General features: G+C 35.8%; 1 protein-coding gene and 1 long non-coding RNA gene across 3 annotated transcripts in view; one reads left to right on the forward strand and one right to left on the reverse strand.

Moving 5' to 3' along the window:
• LOC149078995 (uncharacterized) overlaps positions 1-5,101 on the forward strand; it is a 75,698-nt gene extending 70,597 nt beyond the window's left edge. The window contains exon 3 of the long non-coding RNA XR_016193872.1: positions 5,006-5,101. This is a non-coding gene — a long non-coding RNA (uncharacterized LOC149078995). The remainder of the gene's footprint in view (positions 1-5,005) is intronic.
• Positions 1-22,869, reverse strand: part of LOC149078994 (cell adhesion molecule Dscam1-like) — a 260,024-nt gene that overhangs the window by 110,095 nt on the left and 127,060 nt on the right. For both annotated transcript variants that reach the window (XM_089241240.1, XM_089241239.1), the window contains exons 7-9: positions 14,480-14,896; positions 5,962-6,123; positions 1,134-1,412 (exon numbers count right to left, since the gene is read on the reverse strand). In XM_089241240.1, coding sequence (XP_089097366.1) covers positions 1,134-1,412; positions 5,962-6,123; positions 14,480-14,896 — 858 coding nt within the window. The remainder of the gene's footprint in view (positions 1-1,133; positions 1,413-5,961; positions 6,124-14,479; positions 14,897-22,869) is intronic.

Below are 22,869 nucleotides of genomic sequence, written 5' to 3' on the forward strand. Positions count from 1 at the left end.
ACCTTTCTCAGGGTGAACAACTCTTCCCTCCATGCCCAACTCAGTCCCAAGAGCGGCCTCCTCATATACCCAGCGTTCGGGCTTTCTTCTAACTCCCAATTTCTTACCATTTTTCCTCTTCTTCTTTACTGGTGGTGGTGGTTCCCAGAAATGCGGGATTCGTGCCAAAACGCGTCGATCTGCCGCTTTCAAACAATGTGTTTCGTAGGAAAGTCCTGCTTTCCTTGAATTTTTTTTTTCTTTTTTTTTCAGTTCTGTTTTCTCTAACATTTCCCATATCCCTTTCTACCGAATATCACGCACTTTTTACCCCTCCGTAAAAAAAAAGCTTGGAAAGATGGAGAAATGAGCCGCGAAAGGTTTGTCCAGTATTTTATGGCACATAAGAAAAATATTACGAGTCCGAAGCCGGTCAAAGGAAAGATATATTTATATGTAGGTATGTCTATATGATTATTATAGGTAGAAATCGTCTAGAATAAAAGAACTTTCTTCATTCACAAGAAAGGGATACGCAACGTAACATAAATGATGTTGTTCTACGAGTATCTATCTATAGAGAGTATTAATTTATAAAAAAAATATGTCCAGAAAATTACTACTGTTACTAAAATGGACAGGGTAGTTATAATTAAACTGGCACTAAATAAAACTGACTATTCGGGTTTGGGTTCGAAGACTGCCGTATGTTTGAGTTTGTCTTCCGATAGCCTATTAAAAAAATTGGGGGAAAAATTAGGAAAGAAAAGCATGGGTAGTGGAAAGAAGCGTTGTTCGTTAGTTTTTGCTGCTTTTTCCCCCAATTTTTCTCCAATTTTCGAACTGAAATATCTCAGTGAATATCGCACTTATAAACGTGGAATTCTTTTTGTTGGCTTCAGAAGAGACAAAGTAACAACTTTCTAATTTAATTTTTGAGGACTGGGTGTCCGTAGAAGAAGTTGGTTTTTGTGTTTTAATTACTATACAATCCCTTGAAATATAAATGACGTATCTGAGGTCTACAAGTTATTTGGATTATGTTTCGAACTGGCAACATGGCTATAGGATCAACGGTCCTCTAGTAAAATATGGCCTAGGGTATTTTTCTTTACTACCCAGTATAATGTTTAATCAAACGTTTTTTTACGTACCGTGAATGACCATTGTGGCTGAATGACTAGTTGCCCCAGCCTCGTTAGTAGCTTCACAGCTGTAGTTTCCCTTATGACGCAGCTTGAGTGACTCGAACAGCAAAGTGCTGGAGTAATCGGCAACTTCACTGGAGCGTACGTCCGACGGAAGTTCGCGTCCGTCCTTCAGCCACCTGATCCTAATTGGCAGGTCACCGCTGCTGACCGTGCAAACTGCAGTGGCTCGCTGTCCCTCACGCAGCTGCTTAGGAAACGTGAAAGGCTCGATGACCGGCTTCACTAAACAAACAAGTTCAATAAAATCAATCAACATTTCGTTACATGTTTTTTTTCTTGAATCACATAAATTTTATACAAATAAACATTTAATATTAATGGTACTTATATTAGAATAAAACATAAAATATTTCTATGACAATATTAGAGCCGAAAGCTTAAAAAATGGAAAGATGATTCTTCTCAAATTCTCGGTTTCTACGACTTCGCAGATTCCGTGAAAGTTCATGTTTGCAGTCCTTTTTTGATTAAAAATACATCAGATGTGTGTGCTGTGCAAATACTTGAATGAAGTTATTTCATTATGATTAGGGTGACCATATTCGACCGATAAAAATACTGGAAACTGGGATCATAAGTACGGAACATCGCCGATTCTCGCCAAAAATGTTGCCAATTGTCAACGCAATTGCTACAATTGCCAAATATTGCTCATAAACCACCGTTGGCAAATCTGCAGTGATTTAAAATGTATTTCACGAGGGGGAAAAAGTCGGATGTGACAAATATGGGAGATATAAATATTTTGTCACCCTTTATTCTACAGTAAAGATTTTGAATTAAAGCTTTGTTGGGGGGAAAGGAACATTTTAATTTAAAAAAGAATGGGAAAAATCACTAGAAAGTATGTACGGAAATGTCCCGTATACGGGTTATTTCAATGAGCAAGTTGGAGCGTCACATACGTGATAAATCTTTTTAATGTTCGGTACCAACAACGGATAAACATTGCGTCAATGTGATAAGCTCTAATTCTAGGGGTTTCTAAAGTAAACGCCATAAAAATGGAAGAAAACTCGACGAAAAATGTATCATTATACCCTAGGTCGTTGCGTTTTTATCGCCATTATAAGCAAGGCTAATTAACATTGTTCTCTATGGGAACTAACTCGGACCACCGGTAATTGATGCAATAGCGGAAGTGTCGTTACAGCCAACGTCTTCATAACCGAGTTTGACTGTATAAATGGCGGAATCATTCAATTAGCTAAATACCCATACTTCGCTGCAATTTATTTTTTACAAGGCATCATACCCATTAATGTGAACAGTTGTGTGATTTGGTTTTGTAATTAGCAGAGTTATTTTTGTTCGGATACCATCAATCATGTGATTTCCATTCATACTACTTCAGTCGGAGCCAGACTTCATTAAGTGCAAAAGACGCCGTCGGACTGGGTAGTGGAGCATTCGAAGCCGTAAAACGGAATTAAAGTGACATGGACCAAGTATTTCATTTTGACTTTAATTGCTTAACACAAAGCTCCTGGTTTAAATTCGATTGATTAATTGATATTTTATAACCAAACTAAGTCTTACTAATTATCAACGAACACACGTAAATCAAATCCTTGACCAAGTTTTTGATGCAACGCCACTTTAAAAATCCAAGGAGCTTCTCAAGTGATTTCTCAGTAAATTTTCAATCAAAAAAAAAAATTTTTTTTAATCATATGCAACCATTTTCCAGTATTTAAATGTCATTTTCCCACTTATGGGCGTCATACATACAGAAAAGTAGAGCAGCACATCCTTTCACATTTTTCTTCTACTATACACTCCATAAACCTTATCCATCTCTACAATTTGCTATGAACTTTCGGAAATTCAAGCATAGACGAAGAATATTATAATTCATTTACCTTCGTAAATTTTTCTCATATTGTTGTGTTCGTATGATAATAATAATAAACTATTTGAATTTGAAAAAAGAAATAAAAAAATATCATTCTATAGTCCCAAGTGACCTGTATTGACACTAAAAGAAACCATCTTCAGGGCTTGTGAGGATGGAGATGTGTTTCGACAATATTTTGTACGCAAACAATGATTGCATTATGCTCACAATAATGGAAATTCAGCGTAGGAAATAGGATTTCACCATTATATTGAATAAAGTGTCGTGCATACCTTCTCAATTATATTTACAAACATTGCAATATATTTTATCAAAGTAATACAGGGCGAAAGGTCCTGGATATGTTTTTAATTATTAAAACATATAAAACTATTAACTTAAAACATTTAACTTAAGAATAGTAGGGTTTGCACTAAAATACATATCATGTCCTTTTTTTTTAACTTAAAATAAAATGTTATAATTCTACTCACAGAGGGAACGAAAAAATTCGGCATAACACATAAAATGCAACACAAACAGTGAATAAATGTTTATGATAATTTTCGTTGCATAAAACTGCACATTTCAACATGAGCACCCTTTCACCCGTTTAGATGTAGATCGAGTTTAAAAGGGCACTCATATTTAAATGTGATAGTTTTGTGTTACGCAATTTGTCATAAACATTAATTATGCGCTATTTGTGTTGCATTTTATGTTATGCCGACTTTTTGTTTATCGCGACACTTGTGAATTGAATTTAAACTCTTTTTGATATTTATACTAAAAAATCCATACGTATTTTAGCACAAACCGTATTTTTCTATGTCAAATGGTTGATTTGTTATTAATTTTTAAAATGTTTTCAGAATCTCTCGTCCACCCTATATTTCTCTTCGCTCGCTCGTCGCGAAATCTCCAAATCATGGTTTAAACAGCAACCACTCACCCAAATCCTGTATAATTCCATCCGATCTAGTTAGAATTACTTCAGGATAATCGCCTGACTTGGAGGAAGCATCTTCTCTTCTCCGTCAAGTTCGCATCACAACAATAATATGTAATAATAATTTTGTAGCGTTGGTCTCAACAAGCAATGCGCGCCCTTCGGCTGAGGACGCTTTTGAAATCTTGGCACCTACTTACAGAATGAAATTCCAGAGCCTGTGATCTGCACAATTATACGACTTCTCCCCAGAGGCAAGCAACAGAACTCTCTCTCGCTCTCTCTTCCTTTCTGATTCAAAATGAAGTTCGTAAATCATCTAGTATTTACGCGGGAGTTGGAATTTAGAGCTCATTTCGTCAAAGTAAATAATTTATATACCTTATATTGGCAATGAAATTCAGTTAAGGGCCTGTTCTGAATCCGTGAACAGGGAAATCCTCCATATTGGTATTGGAGTGAGGATATCAAAATGCAAGGCGGAAAATACGAAGAAATACGGTTTATGGTATTTTTGTTATACAATGGTTTTACTTTGATATTTGTCCTAATTGAGTAGTATTTAAAAGGAAATAAACTCAAAATAGTTATAAATGGCCACTCGTGGCCGTTTATAACTATGCAAGGTTATGGTGTCGCAGGGAATTTTTCTCTAATAGGGTTGTTAATAAATGGAATAGCTTACCCCCGGAGGTAGTAAATTGCAACACAATTGACACGTTTAAAAGAAATCGAGAAGCTATCCATTCTTAGAATAAGACAACCATAAGTATTCTTTATCGGCATTGTATAATATTTTATCATGTGTATATATTGTTTATAATTTGTGTTAATTGCATTTTTAATTGGGTTGCTGTTTTTTTTGGTTTGTTTTTTTTTCAAATATTTGGCATCCATATTTTTATGGGCATCTTTTTATCAGCCACCTCGTTGGGCATTTTGCCTGTTGTGGCGTTGTATTTGTATTTGTATTTTCAAATATTTGAGTGACCGAATATAAGAGTAGATTATGAGATGGTTTCTTTTCAGCTCGATACATCAAGAAAATAGACCTTTTCTGGATTTTACTGGATGAACCCGGAAAGAAAATGCCCCTGGTTTCCATCGGGAGTCCTCATGCAATCCGACCGGGCAAGTGATCTATCATATACACCACTAGTGATACGACTCTGACTCCCTCATTAAATGCACTGTAGCGTGAAGCGCTGAAGTAGAAGCATTAGTAGCCCCTCCCCAACCCTTAACTTCAGCAAATCGCTGGACATTAAAAGTGAAACTAGTTTACCGCACACCAACTCCGGTCATATATTCGGCAATTCGCAACAAGTAGAGTTGGTTAGTTAATGAAGGTGCCCTCTATCGGTGGTCGTCCCAGGTTCGGTAGGTGAAGAACTTGTTTCAGACGTTTCATGTCCGGATTCGAATCAGTGGACTTTGACGGTAACCAACCTTCATAGTAGAAGACGAGCATCTCACCACTGTGCCACTCGGGCAAAGAGTGAGACCACTTTTTAAGAAGTGTCTGCCGGACACCGTACAGATTGTCTGTTGATGTGAGTAATTTATGCTATCCGGAGACACAAATTGCCAATTTAGAACAGTGCAGAAACAGGGCAGTGTTGGCAGGCTATGTTTCACTGGACCAACGTGCTGTCGTGCTGCCATGCTGTCATCACACCAGTTATTCCTAAAAGTCGAAATCCACTATTAATAATTTTGGCAATCCAAACCATACTTCTAAGCTGACGACCTTGTGTTGTGCTCAACAGTTAGATGGGAATTTGATAATTGGCGTACGCAAAGGGTTGATTTGGGTTCTAACCCCTCCCCCCCAAGCCGAGATAATAGTGTTATTTTGCAGGAAAGAGCGTAAACCGCCCCCCCCCTCTTCAGAATAAAAAAAATTTAACCCCCCCCCCTTCAGAAAATTCTGCGTACGGATATGAATGCGATTATTATTGAAATGTGTGTAATCTTGGCCATACCTTGAACTCGAACAAACACAGTGGCTTGCGCACTTTGGCCCTCTTTGTTGCTGGCGACGCACGTGTAAGGTCCTTGATCAGTCGATCTTTCCACATGGTGTACCTCCAGAGTACCGTTATCGTGAGATTTCTGACGATGGTTATAAGGAAGACGGATGTTGGCTAGATCAAAAAAATAAAAAGAAATAAAATCGATGACAAAATTATCGAGCAATAAAATAGCAATTCAAAAAGGCAACAACTCAAAATTTTCTGTTTTGAGATGTCTGCATTTTAAGGATTCGCTCTGGCTGGAATAACATTGCGGGAGTCGGCTCAGATTTAATTGCAGTAGCGAGCATACAAGCAGAGTTTGGAGATGTTGCTGTTTTGCAATATGTAAAGGAAATTTCCATCGTTCTCATATCGTACATAAATCAAAAATGCAGTTTTCTGAGTTGTTGCCTTTTTGAAATGGGCTGTCGATATACAAACTCAGTGTTACATCAGTATGCGTGGCATTCAACGGCAAACACGGTAATCAAAAATTCACGTTTAATCACGCTGACTTTAGGTACCGATCGAGATTAAGCCGAAGGAATGGCATCAAGTCTATTGAAATCGCACTCTAAAGCAAAATAAAAAAGAAGGCTTACGATCTTGACGTGTACTAGAAATTCATAGGCTAAGATTAATCTTACAAGAGATATCGAACAATTTTGCTACAATTTGAAAAAATGTTTCAAATTTATCCTTTCATTCCTCAAAGAATATTGAGCAATTTACCGATTGTACGGGAAACACATTGAACGTTTCTTATGAAAAGCAATTCCAAGTGCCGTGGGAATATTAATATTCCCCGTTCTTTATAAAAGAAAAATATGAATATAATCCGCGCAATATTCACTTGGTTACACGCTGAATATTCTACAAATGGTGAATAGCAATATCAAAAAGAAAATACACAGTAACACGGTTATAACTAAAAAAAGAGAAAAAATAAGCAGAAATTAAGCGTAGGTCTCCGTATTATGTCACACAGAGACTGAGAAATTCAGTATATAAATACTCAGAGACACAGTGTAAGTGCGAGAGGGGAGGGGGTACTTGAATCTGCAACCCTGCGATAAAAAAATCCTTTGAAGTGCTCTGTTTGGCTGTTTATTGTTCGGTAAAATGTTTGGAAAAACTGTTCGGAAAATCCGCCTTTTATGTCCTCCTTTTCAGGTTTTCGCTCGGAAAATAAAATAAAAATATTCAAGATAACTTTTCGCTCCATAATACACACTGGTTGAAAAATGTCTTCCCCCCCCCCTTTTTTGCAGTCCTTTCTTAAAATAACCAACAAAAAAAAGGAGAGAGAAGTGTGAATGAAGAAACATGAAGGACTTCAGTGAAAACCTAATCTTAACAGATTTCTAAGAAAGAAAAATAAGTTTTTTAGAAGATCATGAAATATTATAAAACTCAGCCTAAGACGTTAGTTCTGAATGGAGTAATGTTCTCAGACAATACTACGGTTATAGCTTTATGTATTTTGCCCCATAGGATTTTCGGGTCATTTCAATGTTTATATGTAGTACTAAAAAATATGTGACCCAGTTTGGGACACTTATCACAAGTTTTCAAAGTTTCGACATAGAAAACTCGCAAGATATTAAACCTACCTACGAATATAGACTTTAAATATGGACATACTTATAAATTTTTTTATGTATTCAAAAACATTGGTTTAAAATTTTTATTACTGTTTTATCAAAATTGAATATAGAAATTTACATCGCCGTGCTAAATATTCACCCATAATCCATTTATAAAGTTTATGATTTTTTTTAATATTTGTACAGCCCATAGATTGCATTGAAGTAATTCCGCTACTTTTATTGAACCCATATCCCCCCCTTCCATTACCCCCCCCCTTCTTTGACAAAAAAACTGATTGAAACTTAATGAACTTTTTCGAACACCCATATAATATCTATCACCCATCATGAAAAAAAAATGAAATTCATTCATTTCTATATTTTTTCAATCTAGATATGTTTCCTTAATGAGCATCTGTAAAAACCGCCGCGTTGGTTACATTGGATTCGGTTTTTATGTCCCACAAACCCTTAGATGAAAGAGGAAAATATCACGTAATTCAAAAAGTCTCATAATATTGTAAAAAGAAATAAATAATTTAAGAGCAGTATTTTAACGAATCTTTCTCCTAGTGCTATGTCCCACGACTCGTGTCCCAAAGTCTTCATGAGAAGAGCTAAAGGCAAAGAAAAATGTATGGTACAATTGCATAGTAACTAGGGCCGCATCTAGTGGGGATCAGCCGGATCTGGTAAACCGAGCAACAGACCAAAGGGGGGCGCTAATTTCACCCTTGTACCACTTCTTCAACATTGAAGGTGGAAGGGGGGCACCAAAATGCGTGCTTATCCCGGCTGACCAAGCATCTGGTTACGGACCTGAGAGTAACCCATGCAAAAGATAAAGATATGAAAACATGAAAATGTTAGAATGATGTCAATTTGTGCGAAAGATTTCCATAAGACCAGTAATACGAATATCCTGGTCATTTCTATCATTATTTCGCCAATTCATAAGTCAAAGGTGTACTTATAGCTGAAAGAACAGTGAATCGACATTTTACGATTTACCAGAGAGATAATCGTTAGGATTCGAGAAAGTTACTGGTTGAAATGTCAGGGTTTGCGTCACCTCTAGGTTGTGCCCAAACCAGGAAAGTACGAGAATAATAATTTGCCAGACCAATGACTGATTGGTCTATGGTATAAAATAAAAACTGGCCGCTGTAAAAACTATTTTTGCAATACAGCTCTTTATAGTACTGGCAGTGACTGCAGGAAGAATTCAAGCCCAGCCTTGAAATGTGAAAAACTCATTTAGAGTTTTTCCGCAGAGAGCAGACAAACCTTCAACACGATACTTACGTAATACGAAAAAATTCAGACATCCTCCACTTCTTGAAGGCAGCCCCACGAGAACATAGAAACACAATTCTGATGACATACACGTTAAGGCTGGTTTCTATAGACACGCAAACGTTTCAGCGTGTACCGAATTGTTAGAAATTCTCCAGATAAAAGTTTTCTATGTGCATATACGGATTCTTAGTAATGGCTACAGGGATAAGGGGTTTCAAGAGTACTGGTCTGTACGCCAGATGTGCGACTATCACTCACAGAGATATCTGGAACATCACATTTTTCTATTTGTTCATTATGATTTTTAATATTCATACACCTTATTATAAACGTATATCACATCTTTGTCAATTCTGTCTAAGTATCTCGAATATAGAGATTCAAACTATAATAACGCTTAAATTTCATGTTAGACTGCGTAGTCAGGCATATATATACACATTTCTATATATTATTCTAAAAAACAGAGCTAATCGATTCCATAGCACATAATGCCATTCTATATACAAACGTGACTTTTTAGTGTTTATATAGTCAATTAGCTCAAGTTCACTGCGTTTGAAAGCAAACCTACAATTTTTCTTCCCTTAATCTTAAGAGTCTCTAAAGCTCCCAAAATGCTTAACCAATTTCTAAATCTTAATTTAAAAACGAATGAATTGATAAAAAAAAGGAAAAAGTTTAGATGCAAAATGAGATGTTCGTGCTCCGAAGAAATTGAATAATGCTCAAAATAAAGCGTTAAAAAATTTACAAGCAAAGAACACGTTGTCAGCATCTTCATAACACAACATTTACGGATACAAAATGGAAAAATTTAGTAAATACAGTACATACGCGTGTATTCAGAAAGAACTAAACATGTCACGCACATTCCTTTTTTTTTTCTTGAGAATCGAATACCAAGATAGGAAATTGCATATTTTAATCCTCCTTACGTGGGTTTTTAAAATAACCAAAAACACTAGCACAGAATCAGCAAAGACTAAGAGGATTATTGCAAATGGAAATTTGAGTGCTGGTGGTATCCATTCTACGCGCATGTATTATTTTCATTCCTTATTATCTTCCCTCTCAACGGTCTTTCTTCCATTCCATAAATCCAGAAGATCGCTATCTCAGTGTAAATTGCATCCAAAAAAAGATTCTAAGATAAGCTTCTTTCCTGCCTGTTAGAGCAACAAAAATACGAGAGAAAATTGACGATATTTTCCTGAATGCTACTATATCTTTCGTTTCCTTTGATAAAAAAAAAGTATATATATATACATATATATGCAGTCAATTTAATAGTTTAAGTTTATAGAAATAGGAAATGTGTGTTTATTTCATTTTTTTCTTAAGGACGACTTGACTTTTAGTTTAAGCTTACATAAACAAAATTTCCTTCCTTCATGCAAGCTTCCTTCGTTTTTCGAAACATCGTCTAATGGAAAAACGTTTGTCTTTTCAATTTGAAATATTGAACTTTATAATTCATGTATAAAATAATAATAGTAAAATTGGAATGAACGGATAATATAATGACATTAGGAGGGGGAGTTATTTTTTCTCGTGTAAATGCGTTTTAAAATCTTATGCTGGATATTTTATAAATACAGTGAAATCTCTTTTCTCACAACAGGATACTCGATACAACAATAAATCTATCCACAAGGAATATTTATTTTAAAACCTTGTTTGAAATTACCTATAGTCCTCCTTTCGATATTACGATATCCTTTACAACGACAAATTCCTTTATAACGATATTTTTCATATACAGTGGAATCTCCCTATAACAATGCTCGATATAACGATAAATCCATCTACAACGATGTTTTTCCAAATGTTTTTGTGGGATTGCCTATAGTTTAACGTTAAACTTCTCTCAATACAACGATATTCTTTACTACGCTATAATGATATTTTTTAGAAGTTAAAAGTGCCATAACGATATTCTTTCATATTTCGCTCGAAATACCCTTCAATATATTTTGAAACACGTCACGTATTTTATTTCTTTCTAAGACGTCTAATAATAACGGTATTTGGTACCACCGATCACTGAAAATGTTGATGAAGTTATCGATAGCTCTACTTTTTGTGTGATACACCAAAGTGTATTGTGATAAACCTAGAAGGAAAATATATCCAACTAAATCATGTCTATCAACTAATTAGTTTAAACCCTCTTTGTGGCGAATAAATACTCAAAAACAAAACGCATTTTTTGGTAGTACTAACAACGCCGACTCTTGGTAACATATATGAGTGTATGTAAATTTTAGGAAAATCAAGTGTATGGATATAGACAGGCCCTTTAACCTACAATAGTGCTTCATCCACCAATTTCAACATCGAAATGAAAACCTTCTGAAAGCGCCAGTGGTAGGAAAATAAGGAAATGAGCAGTCAATCGTACACCCTTCATTTTAAATGACTGATTTGCATTTTATTTTTTCAATGATTTGCTTCTTTGGAGTGTCATCTAAATTTAAAATCTTCCGTGAAAAGAAATTTCGCAAATCTCATTCACACACCGATTCTCTCAAATTTTATGAATTTTTAAACTACAGTATTTATAAATGCCGTGAGTAAAACGATAGGAGCCAAATTAGTTAGATATACAGTATATCCCAAATTTCGCACATTTACTAGAGAGATAGCATTCAACGTATTAATTGTAGCGAAGCTTTTTCGCGACAAAGCGTCGTCATCAACCTCCCTTTAAAACACTATCCATTACGATATTGCAAATTTGAAATGGACGTAACATCTCTCGAAATATCCTGTGGACCTGGCACGTCTCAACGGGAAAACGCACCGCAAGGTTTTCTCATTTACGGGAGAAACAGAGGTAGAGATGAATATGTATGGGTGCGAAAGTCAGGGGGGAACTCTTCTTCAACCCTCTACCTCATTCCCTTTAACTCCAATGCGCTTAATTAATGATCCTTTATAAACATTGCCTCACAAGCACTACATAAACGATCTTTCCCAACGCTTCTAGTTTTGGGCGGGTATGAAAAGCAACGACGGTTTAAAAGCGAAGAGCTCTCGAGTGCCCTGTGCCAACTGAACCACCTTACGCTGCCTCGCATCACCACCACCACCATACCATCATCATTGCGGGATGCCTCGTGGATATTTTCACTGCCAGTCATTTCGTTTGAAGTCAAAACAATGCCCAAATGAATAACAGTTTGGCTTTTATTTCGACTTCATTAGAGAAGAGAAAACGAGATGAAAAGCTCCGGTCGATCCATAAATGAGTGAGGAGGACGTATAAAGTATCTTTTAAATGGGATAAATGTTCCGAATCATACGAATTATTTCGAGACTTAACGAGAGCATTGGTTTTGAGCAAAACTCTTCTCCAGCACGTTTTTCTCGTCAAAATTGTTTCGAGAACGTGGGATCGAGTTGCATTATGATGATGAACGATTGGTTGCTGGAGGAAGTCGAGATCCACCACAATATAAAATACGATAGACGCAGATAATCTTTATTGCAAGAGCAGACAATTTATCAGTGAAATAAGCTGATAGAAAAAAAAGCTGCAAGTTAACTTATTTTCCATGTTTTTTTTTTGTTTTTTTTTCAATAGCAGCATTTCTAAACCGTGGAAAATGGCAATGCATGATAGTGCAAATAACTAAGCTGTGAGATTCTCTTCCAGTCCAGCTTCGTGGCAGATAAGCATAAGAAATACGTTAGAGACCCACACACTCAACTCACGTTTCCGCATGTGCAGATTCGTTAGAAATTTCACAATGTCTACAAGCTGCATGTACGATTAAGTAGTAGTAGTGATACCTGAACACAATACTGCGTTAATAAAATTTCGTAAATGAAAAGTTATGTTCACATTTATTAATCCTGGACATCTCTCTTCGGAATTAAAATTTTAGTGAATTGCCTCTGTGACGATAGAACCGGTTCTGTGTACGGCTAGTAAAGTAGTACACTAGAAGTACAAATAACTAGGTTATGCATGTTAACTGAATAACAAAATAGTAATGGATAGCGATGAAAGCGAGCAATGTTGCAGAAGATATGTAGTAGGGCCTATATGTTTCAGAATATAGGTTTCAAATTGATGTTTCGCAACCCTGGGTCAAAATCTGTAAAATATATTTTTATTGGTGTTGCAATAAAAATGCCTACAGAGTCCATGGCGTAGTAAAGTGGTTAGCAGTGAAATGCTTGTCGTATCCCAGACTTTATATTGGAGAGTTTAAAAAATATATAGTTTCAAGCCACACATAGATGGCATCGTAACTTTAATAAAGATGTGATGACCAGTCATACTTCTCTCATCTTTTTCTTCTCCTTTTAAACCAAGCACAAATCCTATTTATCACCATAACGAAATTTACTGAAGTTCTACATCCTTTCAATTGGGAGTTATGCTGAAAGCGTGTGTATACCTATCAGTGTGCGTGCGTATCTAGCGTTGTGCGCGAATTTGGTGCTGACATCTATATTTCAGATTAACAGTGAAGTATGTGGGGTCTGTTACTTTCTTTGGCGGGACTTCTTAATAGGTAGATCGGCCTGCATTCGTGCCTCGAAGTTGCAAAACACAGAAAATGACGTTCAACAGACACCAAAAAACAGCAAAGCTTTCAATGACTCTTATGAATATGAGTATTGTATTGTTGTATTGTTTCAAGGGTTCTCTCCAACATGGATATTCCTTCAAGGATTTGCTTAAAACGTGGGTATCATTTCAAAGATTCCATATGTACAAAATGGTGAAAAAAACACTGATTATAGAGTGTCAGATCTTGTAAGAGCTCAAATCCAATAAAACTCCAAAAAAAGCGAACAAATCCGGATAAATTCTTGTGGCATCTCTCTACCATCTTGAAAAGCAGCGTGATGGATATTCCCTTACCAGAGAAATTTCGTTGGTTAGGCAACATCATATATAAAAACATCCTCTTTGTGAGATCAGATAAGAACATGTCTAAGGGATCTGTTCCTTCTTGCCCTCACATCTCCAATAAGGAGATTGAAGCAATCAAGTGGAGAAATCTTCAGTTTAATTCCCTCGATTTGTATCTGTCACTATGAAGAGGAATCTGAAGGCGGGTTGTTTCGGCAAAGTATTGATCGAATACATATTAGGAAGGGGAAAAGGGAATAATTGCTGTGGTGGTAGCAATCACATTCCAAAGGCTATACGTGACCAGAAAGTTTAACCTGAGTGTTGATGATCGTCAAGAAGTATGGAGGAGGTTAGAGGCAGTGGTGGATAAGGTGACACAATGCATGAAACGCTCTCTGTTTATTGTGTCGTGATGTTTCCCTTGTTACGCCACTGAATGCGTGGGTATTTGGTTTCGCATCTTCCATACCAACGCAGTTGGGAACCAATGCGGTTGGTACGTATATGTTTGTGCATGAAAAATTAGTATGAGCCAGAACCATAACGATAATCCCCATCGGTTTTTCCCCATATTTTTCTCTGCCTATCAATCCGAGTCTTGTCACTCTGCGGAAATATTACCTGAAACTTTGTTCGATTTGTATTATCATAACTCTCAAATGATTTTGAATAGATATGGCATCAAAAATATCAACTGTATACAAGTTATGATGTAACTCACCTCTTTCCCAATAGATATTATCAAGTGGATACCCAGCTACAGGACATCGGAGAACCAGTACTTCTCCGGCAACGACTGTTACATTACTGCCGGTGCGTCTCCTGACCAAGACGGGTGGACCAGCAATATTGATCATAGCTTCATGTGCTACTTGACCGACACCATTGTCTGCCGCGCACTTATAATTCCCGCTGTCTTCGGTTCGTAAACGGCTCACGTTCACGAAACTGACAACGACTCCAGATTTGACGTAATCGCCGGTTCTTACTCGATGACCATCTTCAGGTACTGGTGATTCATCTAGGTACCACGCTATTTGAGGGAGAGGATTTCCGCCCGCTGTACATTTCAGTGACACTGAATCTCCTGGTTGTAGAGTTTGCTCCACGAAGCTCTCCATAAGCTCTGGTACTCCATCTATTATAAAATGTAGGATCTACATTAGTTTTTCATACAAAAAAATATATATACAATAACATTTTTTTTATATTTTGTAGACACAAAAATGCTGTAGAAATTTATGTGGTGGGGCAAGCAATGTTGTTTGCTTGAACCCCGGTCCGTAGAACATTTTTTCCAATTCATATAGCCGCTTATAACTTCAGATTTAACAAATAAAGTACCGTCTTTATATTTGCTTTCATTTGTCTTGGCTATTAATGGGTCTGCAAAAAATTTAATCTATTTCAGCCGGTCCGTGAAAAATTTCAACAGTCCGCAGGTGTGAAAAGGTTGAAGAACACTGGTTTGCAAGGTTGGGTGCATATCTACTCTGCCTCAGAGCAAATTTGCTTTCCCTTCGATTTCATGATTACTGAGCATGCGTAATAATGACAAGAACTAAGACTATTCGGAGCGAAACGTGTAACGTCACAAATTTTTTAAAAAGGCTCATAACAGGGGAACGCTATAACTCAGAAACCAGGTTCTTCCCATATCCGACATCTCCAGCTAGTCTTTGTGACAGTGACAGGGCCTGTAACATACAAAAAGGCGCAATGAAACTGAATAATGTGCAGGAACTGTGACTGGTTCTGTCAATCGCTGGGGTAGAGAAGTGCTACGTTAGATCGCTCCCTCATGCATATAAGTTATGATTAACTCTCTCAATTGATAGGATAGAGAAGTGCTACGTTAAGTCGATCGCTCATCCAAGACAAGTTGTGACTAACTCTCTCAATAAATATTGCTGGGGTAGAAAAGTGCTACGTTAGATCGCTCACTCATGTGACACAAGCTGAGATTAACTCTTTCAATTGCTAGGATGAAGTGCTACGTTAGATTACAATTGTCTTTGTTCTTATCTTTATTTCTCATGGGAATAAGAAGGGGAAATTATACGCTAAGGCAGGGTGGCCAAACTAACCTACGGTATAGACGGCATTGGATGTATCCTCAATACATGGCATTTTAAAATGCCAACACGTCGAAAAAAGAACTCTTATATATACTAGTTCGTCAAAATTCAAATCCCCAACAGTTCAGGAGCAGATTTCAAAGGTTTTACAAATTAAAGTTGAATAATTGATCAAAGAAAAGAATAAGCATTATATAAGAAGTTTAGTCCTGTTCCATTCCCCATTGTCAAAATACAATTTCCTCGTAGTAAAAACCACATGGATGTATTCAAACTGGAAATATTTCTATTTCATACTAAGTAACCCACGTGATTTCTCGCTCCCCCCATAAGTACCCGTTTAAAACTCTGCTTACTCGTAGTTCCAGTTATTGTGACGGGTAAACGAACCGATGAAATAAGTATGTATCGCTATCACTGTGTTTTATATGCGAGCAGCTCCTAATTATCGCATATCGCTTTCACGGAAAATAAGTAGGCGGAAATACTACCAAGACCTTCCTCTTCGGGTTATCAGCAACATCGTGTTTATTACTCTCCGAGTTCCGAGACAGTTATTATAGTGATTTGTGTTATCCCGTCCCCCTCCAGCCTTACTTCCTACACCTACGCAAGGACAATGCAGCAAGGCCAGCAAATCGAATAAATTGCCTTTTCAGAGGAAGGAGTGAGAGAGTTTTCTTGGCACTGAAATACGACGAAAACATTTTCTTCAAAGAGAGGGAGTTACACTTCTTAGAATTATCATTCTAAAATCATATATACAGTAATTTTCGAGATAAAAGGGAAAACATAAGGAATTTGAGTTCAATGAGTGTCAAGAAATTTCAATGATCTGTTTGGAAAAAATAAAATCGTGATTCCAGTATGCACTGTAAAAACAAATATCCCCGAAAAAACAAAAAAAATAGAATTTGGACGCTCTTTTTCCGAATAATAATAGCGGTTATGTAATACAAGAAACACAGATTCCGATAAGACATTTTTATTTGCGCCATCTGTTATCAATTTATGCAGAATTTAGTTTCGTTTTGTCAAATATATCTTGAACACTCATTTATGTACAAACTATTACATTACCTACTTCAATTTTTTTAAGAATCAATAAATTAAAGTAAAATGCGTAGATGCAATTCGGCTTTTCGACCAAATGCAAAACTTTTATCGAATAGTAGAAAGTAAGTCTAAAATGTAACATAATTAGAGTCCTAATTTTGAATAAAAAAGTTTAGGAAACATTGATATCAGTTATTCTGAAAAACTAGTGATGAAAACTAAAATTCCGATGTACAGCAGTGTTCAGATTAAATTGGAAATCGCTGTGTTTCAAATTTTTAAATAGTTCAGAAAAATGCTACTTTAAATTTTGATATTCGATTATGCGAAACAGAGAAATTTTCTTGGTTCGAAAAAATATGTATACTTTCGTGTTTCCTTGTATTTTCTGATTAATTTGATAGGCGCTGTTCTTCTTTTAAGTGAGAAATAAGCGTTCCTCACCGAGGAAAGTATGTGATTAATTCCACCAAAAAATGACAGCTACAAATATGTATCTGGTCAATTTTCATGTCCATGGTTTAAACAGACTTTCATACGGACATAATCATCATTTCACAATACCCGAAGCCGTATGAAAACTGTCATCAAGTATCTGAAATCCATATATTTTCTGTTCCAGGAAAGAAAGCACGTCGATCACATGAGACTGTAGGTTTATAAGGGGTAAGCTTTCCTCTCTATTAAGTATTCAATTGGTGATCAATCTTGTTTCGTGACTGATATCTGCATCGAAGTCATTGTGACTCTGCGCACCATCAATTCTCCTCTCGCCGGAAACGAAAAAAAAAAAAGTTCTATGGAATTTTCGGATCACTTTTGACAAATGCACGAGAGACTTTGTAAATATTGGCCGAACATGGACGGAATATGTAATGTGTATTTCACCTAAAAAAAAGGAGGCGAAAAGAAATATATCTTCTGAAAAGCTAAAAGATTTCTTTCACTTATATAGTGTCCATACGAAAAATAGGTGTATCAACACAGATGCGTATAGTGCAAGATAAAATATCGAATTTCGCTGTCCGGTGTGTACCAGGCCAAACATTTCCAAACTTTTTAGCTAATGTGAATTAAAAGTGGGTTTAGTGCCGTATTTTATCGGGTATAATCTCCGTATTAAACGATAAAAAATTATCTGCACTGTACCTTATCTGAATCAACTGCTAATGCAAATTATATCTGCCGGATTATTTATTTTGAGTGATTTGAATAGAGATTTTTTTTTAATTTATTCATGGATGATGTTTTGACGAGTGTGGGAAAATCGGCATCTTTTTCTACCTAAACGTGACAAACAAGCTTGTCCATTCGTTAAGTTTTTATTATTGGTGAATGGAATTTCCCTATGCGGACTATACGATATTTTTAAGTAGAGATATTTTTATGTCTGTGGATTATACGCTATCGCGTACCATGGGCAAAAAAAATTATGAATGTATAGGAAATTAAATTAATAAAAACATAGTTTAATCTATACGGGGTGAAACAAAATTCATTAGATATTGAAATAATCACGAAGATTTAAAAAATATCATAGTTTGAGAAATAAGGTTTTCACCAAAATCCGTGTCTCAAATTTTATTTATTTTCACAAAAAAGAACACAAATTATTCCATAATTTTACTTATGACTCTCGCTCGGCTTCTTATTCTTCTGGTGGAATTTTACTTTGTATCTCTGGACAAAAATTTCGTAAAATTAAAACTGCTGTTTAACGTCCAGGTATAAAAAAAAAATTAATAACAATGTTTAATCAACCAAACCCAACTTATACCAGAACTTCTTCCACAATATAAATCGAAACAAAAAACTTTCGAACACTTCTCGCCTCGAGAGCGGATCTCGGCGCCACCTACATTCACGAAGACGGACGGTCTTAACCGTCGTCACAAGGTTATGTGGATGGAAGCAGTTTCGCACAAAGTGATTTCATCTGCACATCCATACTCCTACTGGAGAAACACGTGTCTGAGGTGAAATTTTGAACGAATTCTTGTTTTTAGTGAAAAATAAATCTAAGGCCATGAGAGAGAGAGACATAAATGAGACTACGTAATATAGCCTATATGTTACTGAAAAGCCGAAATTGTCCAATTCGTGACGAGGCCGGCAACATGGTGTTTATGTGTTCACTTTCGTTAAATATTGATCCAGCCAATGTTTGAAATTCTGATATTGGCCGGCTAGTTCGCGAAGTGGCCGGTGATTCCTGGACGTGGTTCGATTACAAAAGACATGATTCGGGATCATCGTGAAGTTGGCGTATTATTTCGTGATGATTATGTCCACGTTATAGCTATGGCAACCCATCAAATCGCAGTCTCGATGCGGTAATCATTTTTCCTCTAAAATTTGGCAGAAAACACCATATATTTATATAGTTATTTTTATGTAGTTTTTTTCTCCTCCAATTCCATTTTTTTTCTCTCTTCACATGAAGTTAATCCAATACAACCGCTATGTATAGACATGTATCACGCGTTGGCGATTAAAAAAATGGATTTGGTCCTAACCGGACCATTTTACATCAGCACATCGAGCTTTGGCCAGGTATTTCCTGCCGCTTCGCGAAATTGCGGCCAAAGTCCGAATTATTTCTGCAATTCAGACTTTGACCAAAACTCTTGGCCAATTCACGAAATGCCCGGCCCCGTCACGAATTGTCCGGGCTTTGGAAGTAATGTATATATACTTCCAACAAATTGTTTAATTTTTGAAACTGTAGAAAACTTTAGTTTACCCTGTAAATAAATCGACACACGTTTCTGGATTTCAATGAGGCACTTATTAAATAAATTAATCGCTTTTTACTAGGAAATTATGTTGTTAAAAAAATTACAATGTTATATAAATTTATTAAATCTATTTTTAATTTGTAACTCAAAAATATGGTTATCGAGCCTGCATATTAAGTAAATAATAAAAATTTAATACTTGAGATCAGGGAATTTCGAATATTGCAAAACATTTTCTCGTTCTATGTGATAGCTTACATTTTGCCGGTGACACAGAGGGCAAAGAAAAACAGTATTAAACCCTATTGGAATTCACCGAACATGAAAGATTTTCCTCCTGAAAGCAAGAGTTTCCGTGAGCTTAAGGAAAATTCAAGTCCTGAAATGGAGGAAAGGACTGTGCTTCGAGCTTTTCACGACACCTGTGATTTTCCATTGATTTTCACATGGCGTGTCATCCGCTTTTCCATAGTGCAATACTTTTATCCCCTATTGCCACTCTCTTTTCCTTTTTTCCCGCTATACGTCGAAATGCAAATATTCACTGACACAGGCATCACGAATTCTTCGAAGTCTGAACTCACTGAAATTGCAGTATATTCTGTTATAGAAACTTGAAATTTAGCAGTGATAGTAAAAGTTGAAATCAACTATTTTAATAAATAAGATCCATATTATATCATAGGATATTTACGATTAAATTTTAACGATTATTTTCATTATTTTTGTTTTATTAAAAATTTAATAAAAGGGAATCGGATTTCAGGAAGATTTTACCTAAGAAAACTTTATCGTTTTCTTCAATATTTATGAACGGCAAATATTTTTTCACACCTTTAGCAATTAGTCAATCATAGAGAATACAACATGTAGAATAATATTCCTATAAACCAATCAGTGGGTAAAACTGTCGTATTATTTAAATCAGCAATTTCAGTCATTCGTTTAAACGAGGAGTTGCATTCAATTTCATGAATGCAATTCATTTGAAAGTACTTCGATGATGTATACAAATTATTTTTGGAATCTTCTGATGTTCTCTCTTGATAGTTTGAACCAGTAACTCTAGATAGATCAGTGATTAATAAGTGATAACTTAGTGATAATCCCTGTATATATATAAAACTAACTACTAAACACATTCAAACTTCGCCAAACTAAAAGTTAGGTCTGCCAAAAATAACCTAGATCGAGAATGAGTCTTGAGCATTCAATATTCATAGGTTCTTGAAAATATATTGATCAACTTCAAAAATTTTTCTCCAGGATTTCTTTAGAAGAAACAAAACAATCTGGACCTAATAAAAATAGAACGAGATTGTTTCTGTGGTGGGGGGATTCATAAAGCCCGAGATCGATGAGCAACATTTTTTGCTTCATAATACGCAAGAAATCACAAAATAAGGAAAATTGTGAATTTTTAAATTTTTTTTTAAACTTATGGTCACAACGTAGAAACACTTCAAGGAGGCTGGTATACCATCTTGGTTTCCTATGGGAAAAATCTCTTTTCTTTAAGGAACATTTAAAAATTATCTATCCACTTAACGCACTCAATTTCTTTTTAAAAAAATACTATGAATATTTTTATACAATTTAACGAAAGCATATAGGATTCTAATTGTTGGTTTTTTTTGCTTGAATTTTAACTTTAACAAAAAATATTCCTTATTTGACAAAAAACTCAGTTTTGTGAAAAATAGCATTTTAATGGGAAACATTAGCATACACCGGGTGTCCTGTAAGTTCTAATACGGCCTTTATCTCGTCACCCGTCCGTCATAGAGGCATGATTTCAATTTAAAAAGTATGCTCAAAAGGCATTCAAAAATTACCCTGCACCAGTTTTGAAAGTGAAAATACCGTGTGTCACAAAATAAAAAAATCCAAATTTTTTAACTGTCCGCTTGTCCGCTAACTTCCAATTTGAAAGTTATGCCCAGTATCTCCTGAGGGCAACAGAAAAAAATCCATGTTTCTTAGTGCAATGTTCCTTAAGATATTTGAATTCAAACATCGGAGAAAAGTTATGAAAAAAGATAAACTAACGGACAACGCTTCTTTCCCTCATTCACGCTGTTCTTTCCCAATTTTCTACGATATGTGAACTCGAATATCTCAGTGAATAATGAACTTAAAAACTTGAAATTGTTTCTTCTGCCTCAGGAAAAACAGGGCGAAACCTTTTTGATTGGAAGTTAAAGGACGGTTGACGATTTAGAAATTTTCATTTCTAATCGTCATATGGCAATCGTCATTTTATGGGCATCTTTTTCTCAGCCACCTCGTTGGGCATTTTGCCTGTTGTGGCGTTGTATTTGTATTTGTATTTAATTTTTTTACTTTTGTTACACACTGTATTTTCACTCTCAAAACTGGTACAGGGTAATTTTTGGTTGCCTTTTGAGAGTTTTTTTAATTAAAACTATACCTCTACGATGAACAGTTGATGAAATAAAGGTCACGTTAGCATTTACAGGACACCCTGTATAATCCCTGCGAGCGGTTTATATCAAAATATGTTACTAGTAGAAAATATACTTCTAGTGCTGTGTGGTAGAACAAAAACTCGAACACAGTTAGACGCAGGAAATTTCAGTGTTTGCAAATTGAAAAATTCAAAACTACGTTTGTTTTTTGTAAAATTTGCGAGCACCAATCCCTTAACCCTTTGGCTGCTCAAACAGTCAGAGATAAGCTTCTCCCTCTGCGAAAACGCAAAAACCTTTCAGTTTTCTTTCGTGAAATATAGATGACAAACAAACTCAAACGTAGCATTGTATCAGTTGAATCGAAGAAAAGGGGTCAACCACAGCACAAACAATTTTTTTGGAGAATAGGGAAATTCATATTTCGAATGAAAAAAATATTAGGAAAACTTAAATTTCATTAAGCGTTTTAATTCGAAAAAATATTATATTCCTACATTCATAGACATGACGTACGAACGTATATATATATATTCGTACGCCATTATAAAAATGCATCTCTAAAAAGCAATCCAAAGCATCTGATGAATGAGCAGCCATCATCTAAATGCGATGGGAGCAATTTAAGGGATGAAATAAGGGGTGCAGAGAAAAGACTTTCCAAGAAGAAGTACGGCGAGAAAAATAAGTTTGAATGGAAGACTGGTTCAAGTACTTATAACGGCATCAAGTCTATAAATATCATGAAAGATATTTAAATAAGGCGTGTATAAGAAGCTTTTGCAGTTATTCTGTTTTGCTTTCGAGAAC

The sequence above is a fragment of the Pholcus phalangioides genome, unplaced genomic scaffold, assembly GCF_987345545.1.
Source record: "Pholcus phalangioides strain wild (caught in Gottingen) unplaced genomic scaffold, Ppha-v1.0 ptg000013l_1, whole genome shotgun sequence".
Lineage (NCBI taxonomy): Eukaryota > Metazoa > Arthropoda > Arachnida > Araneae > Pholcidae > Pholcus > Pholcus phalangioides.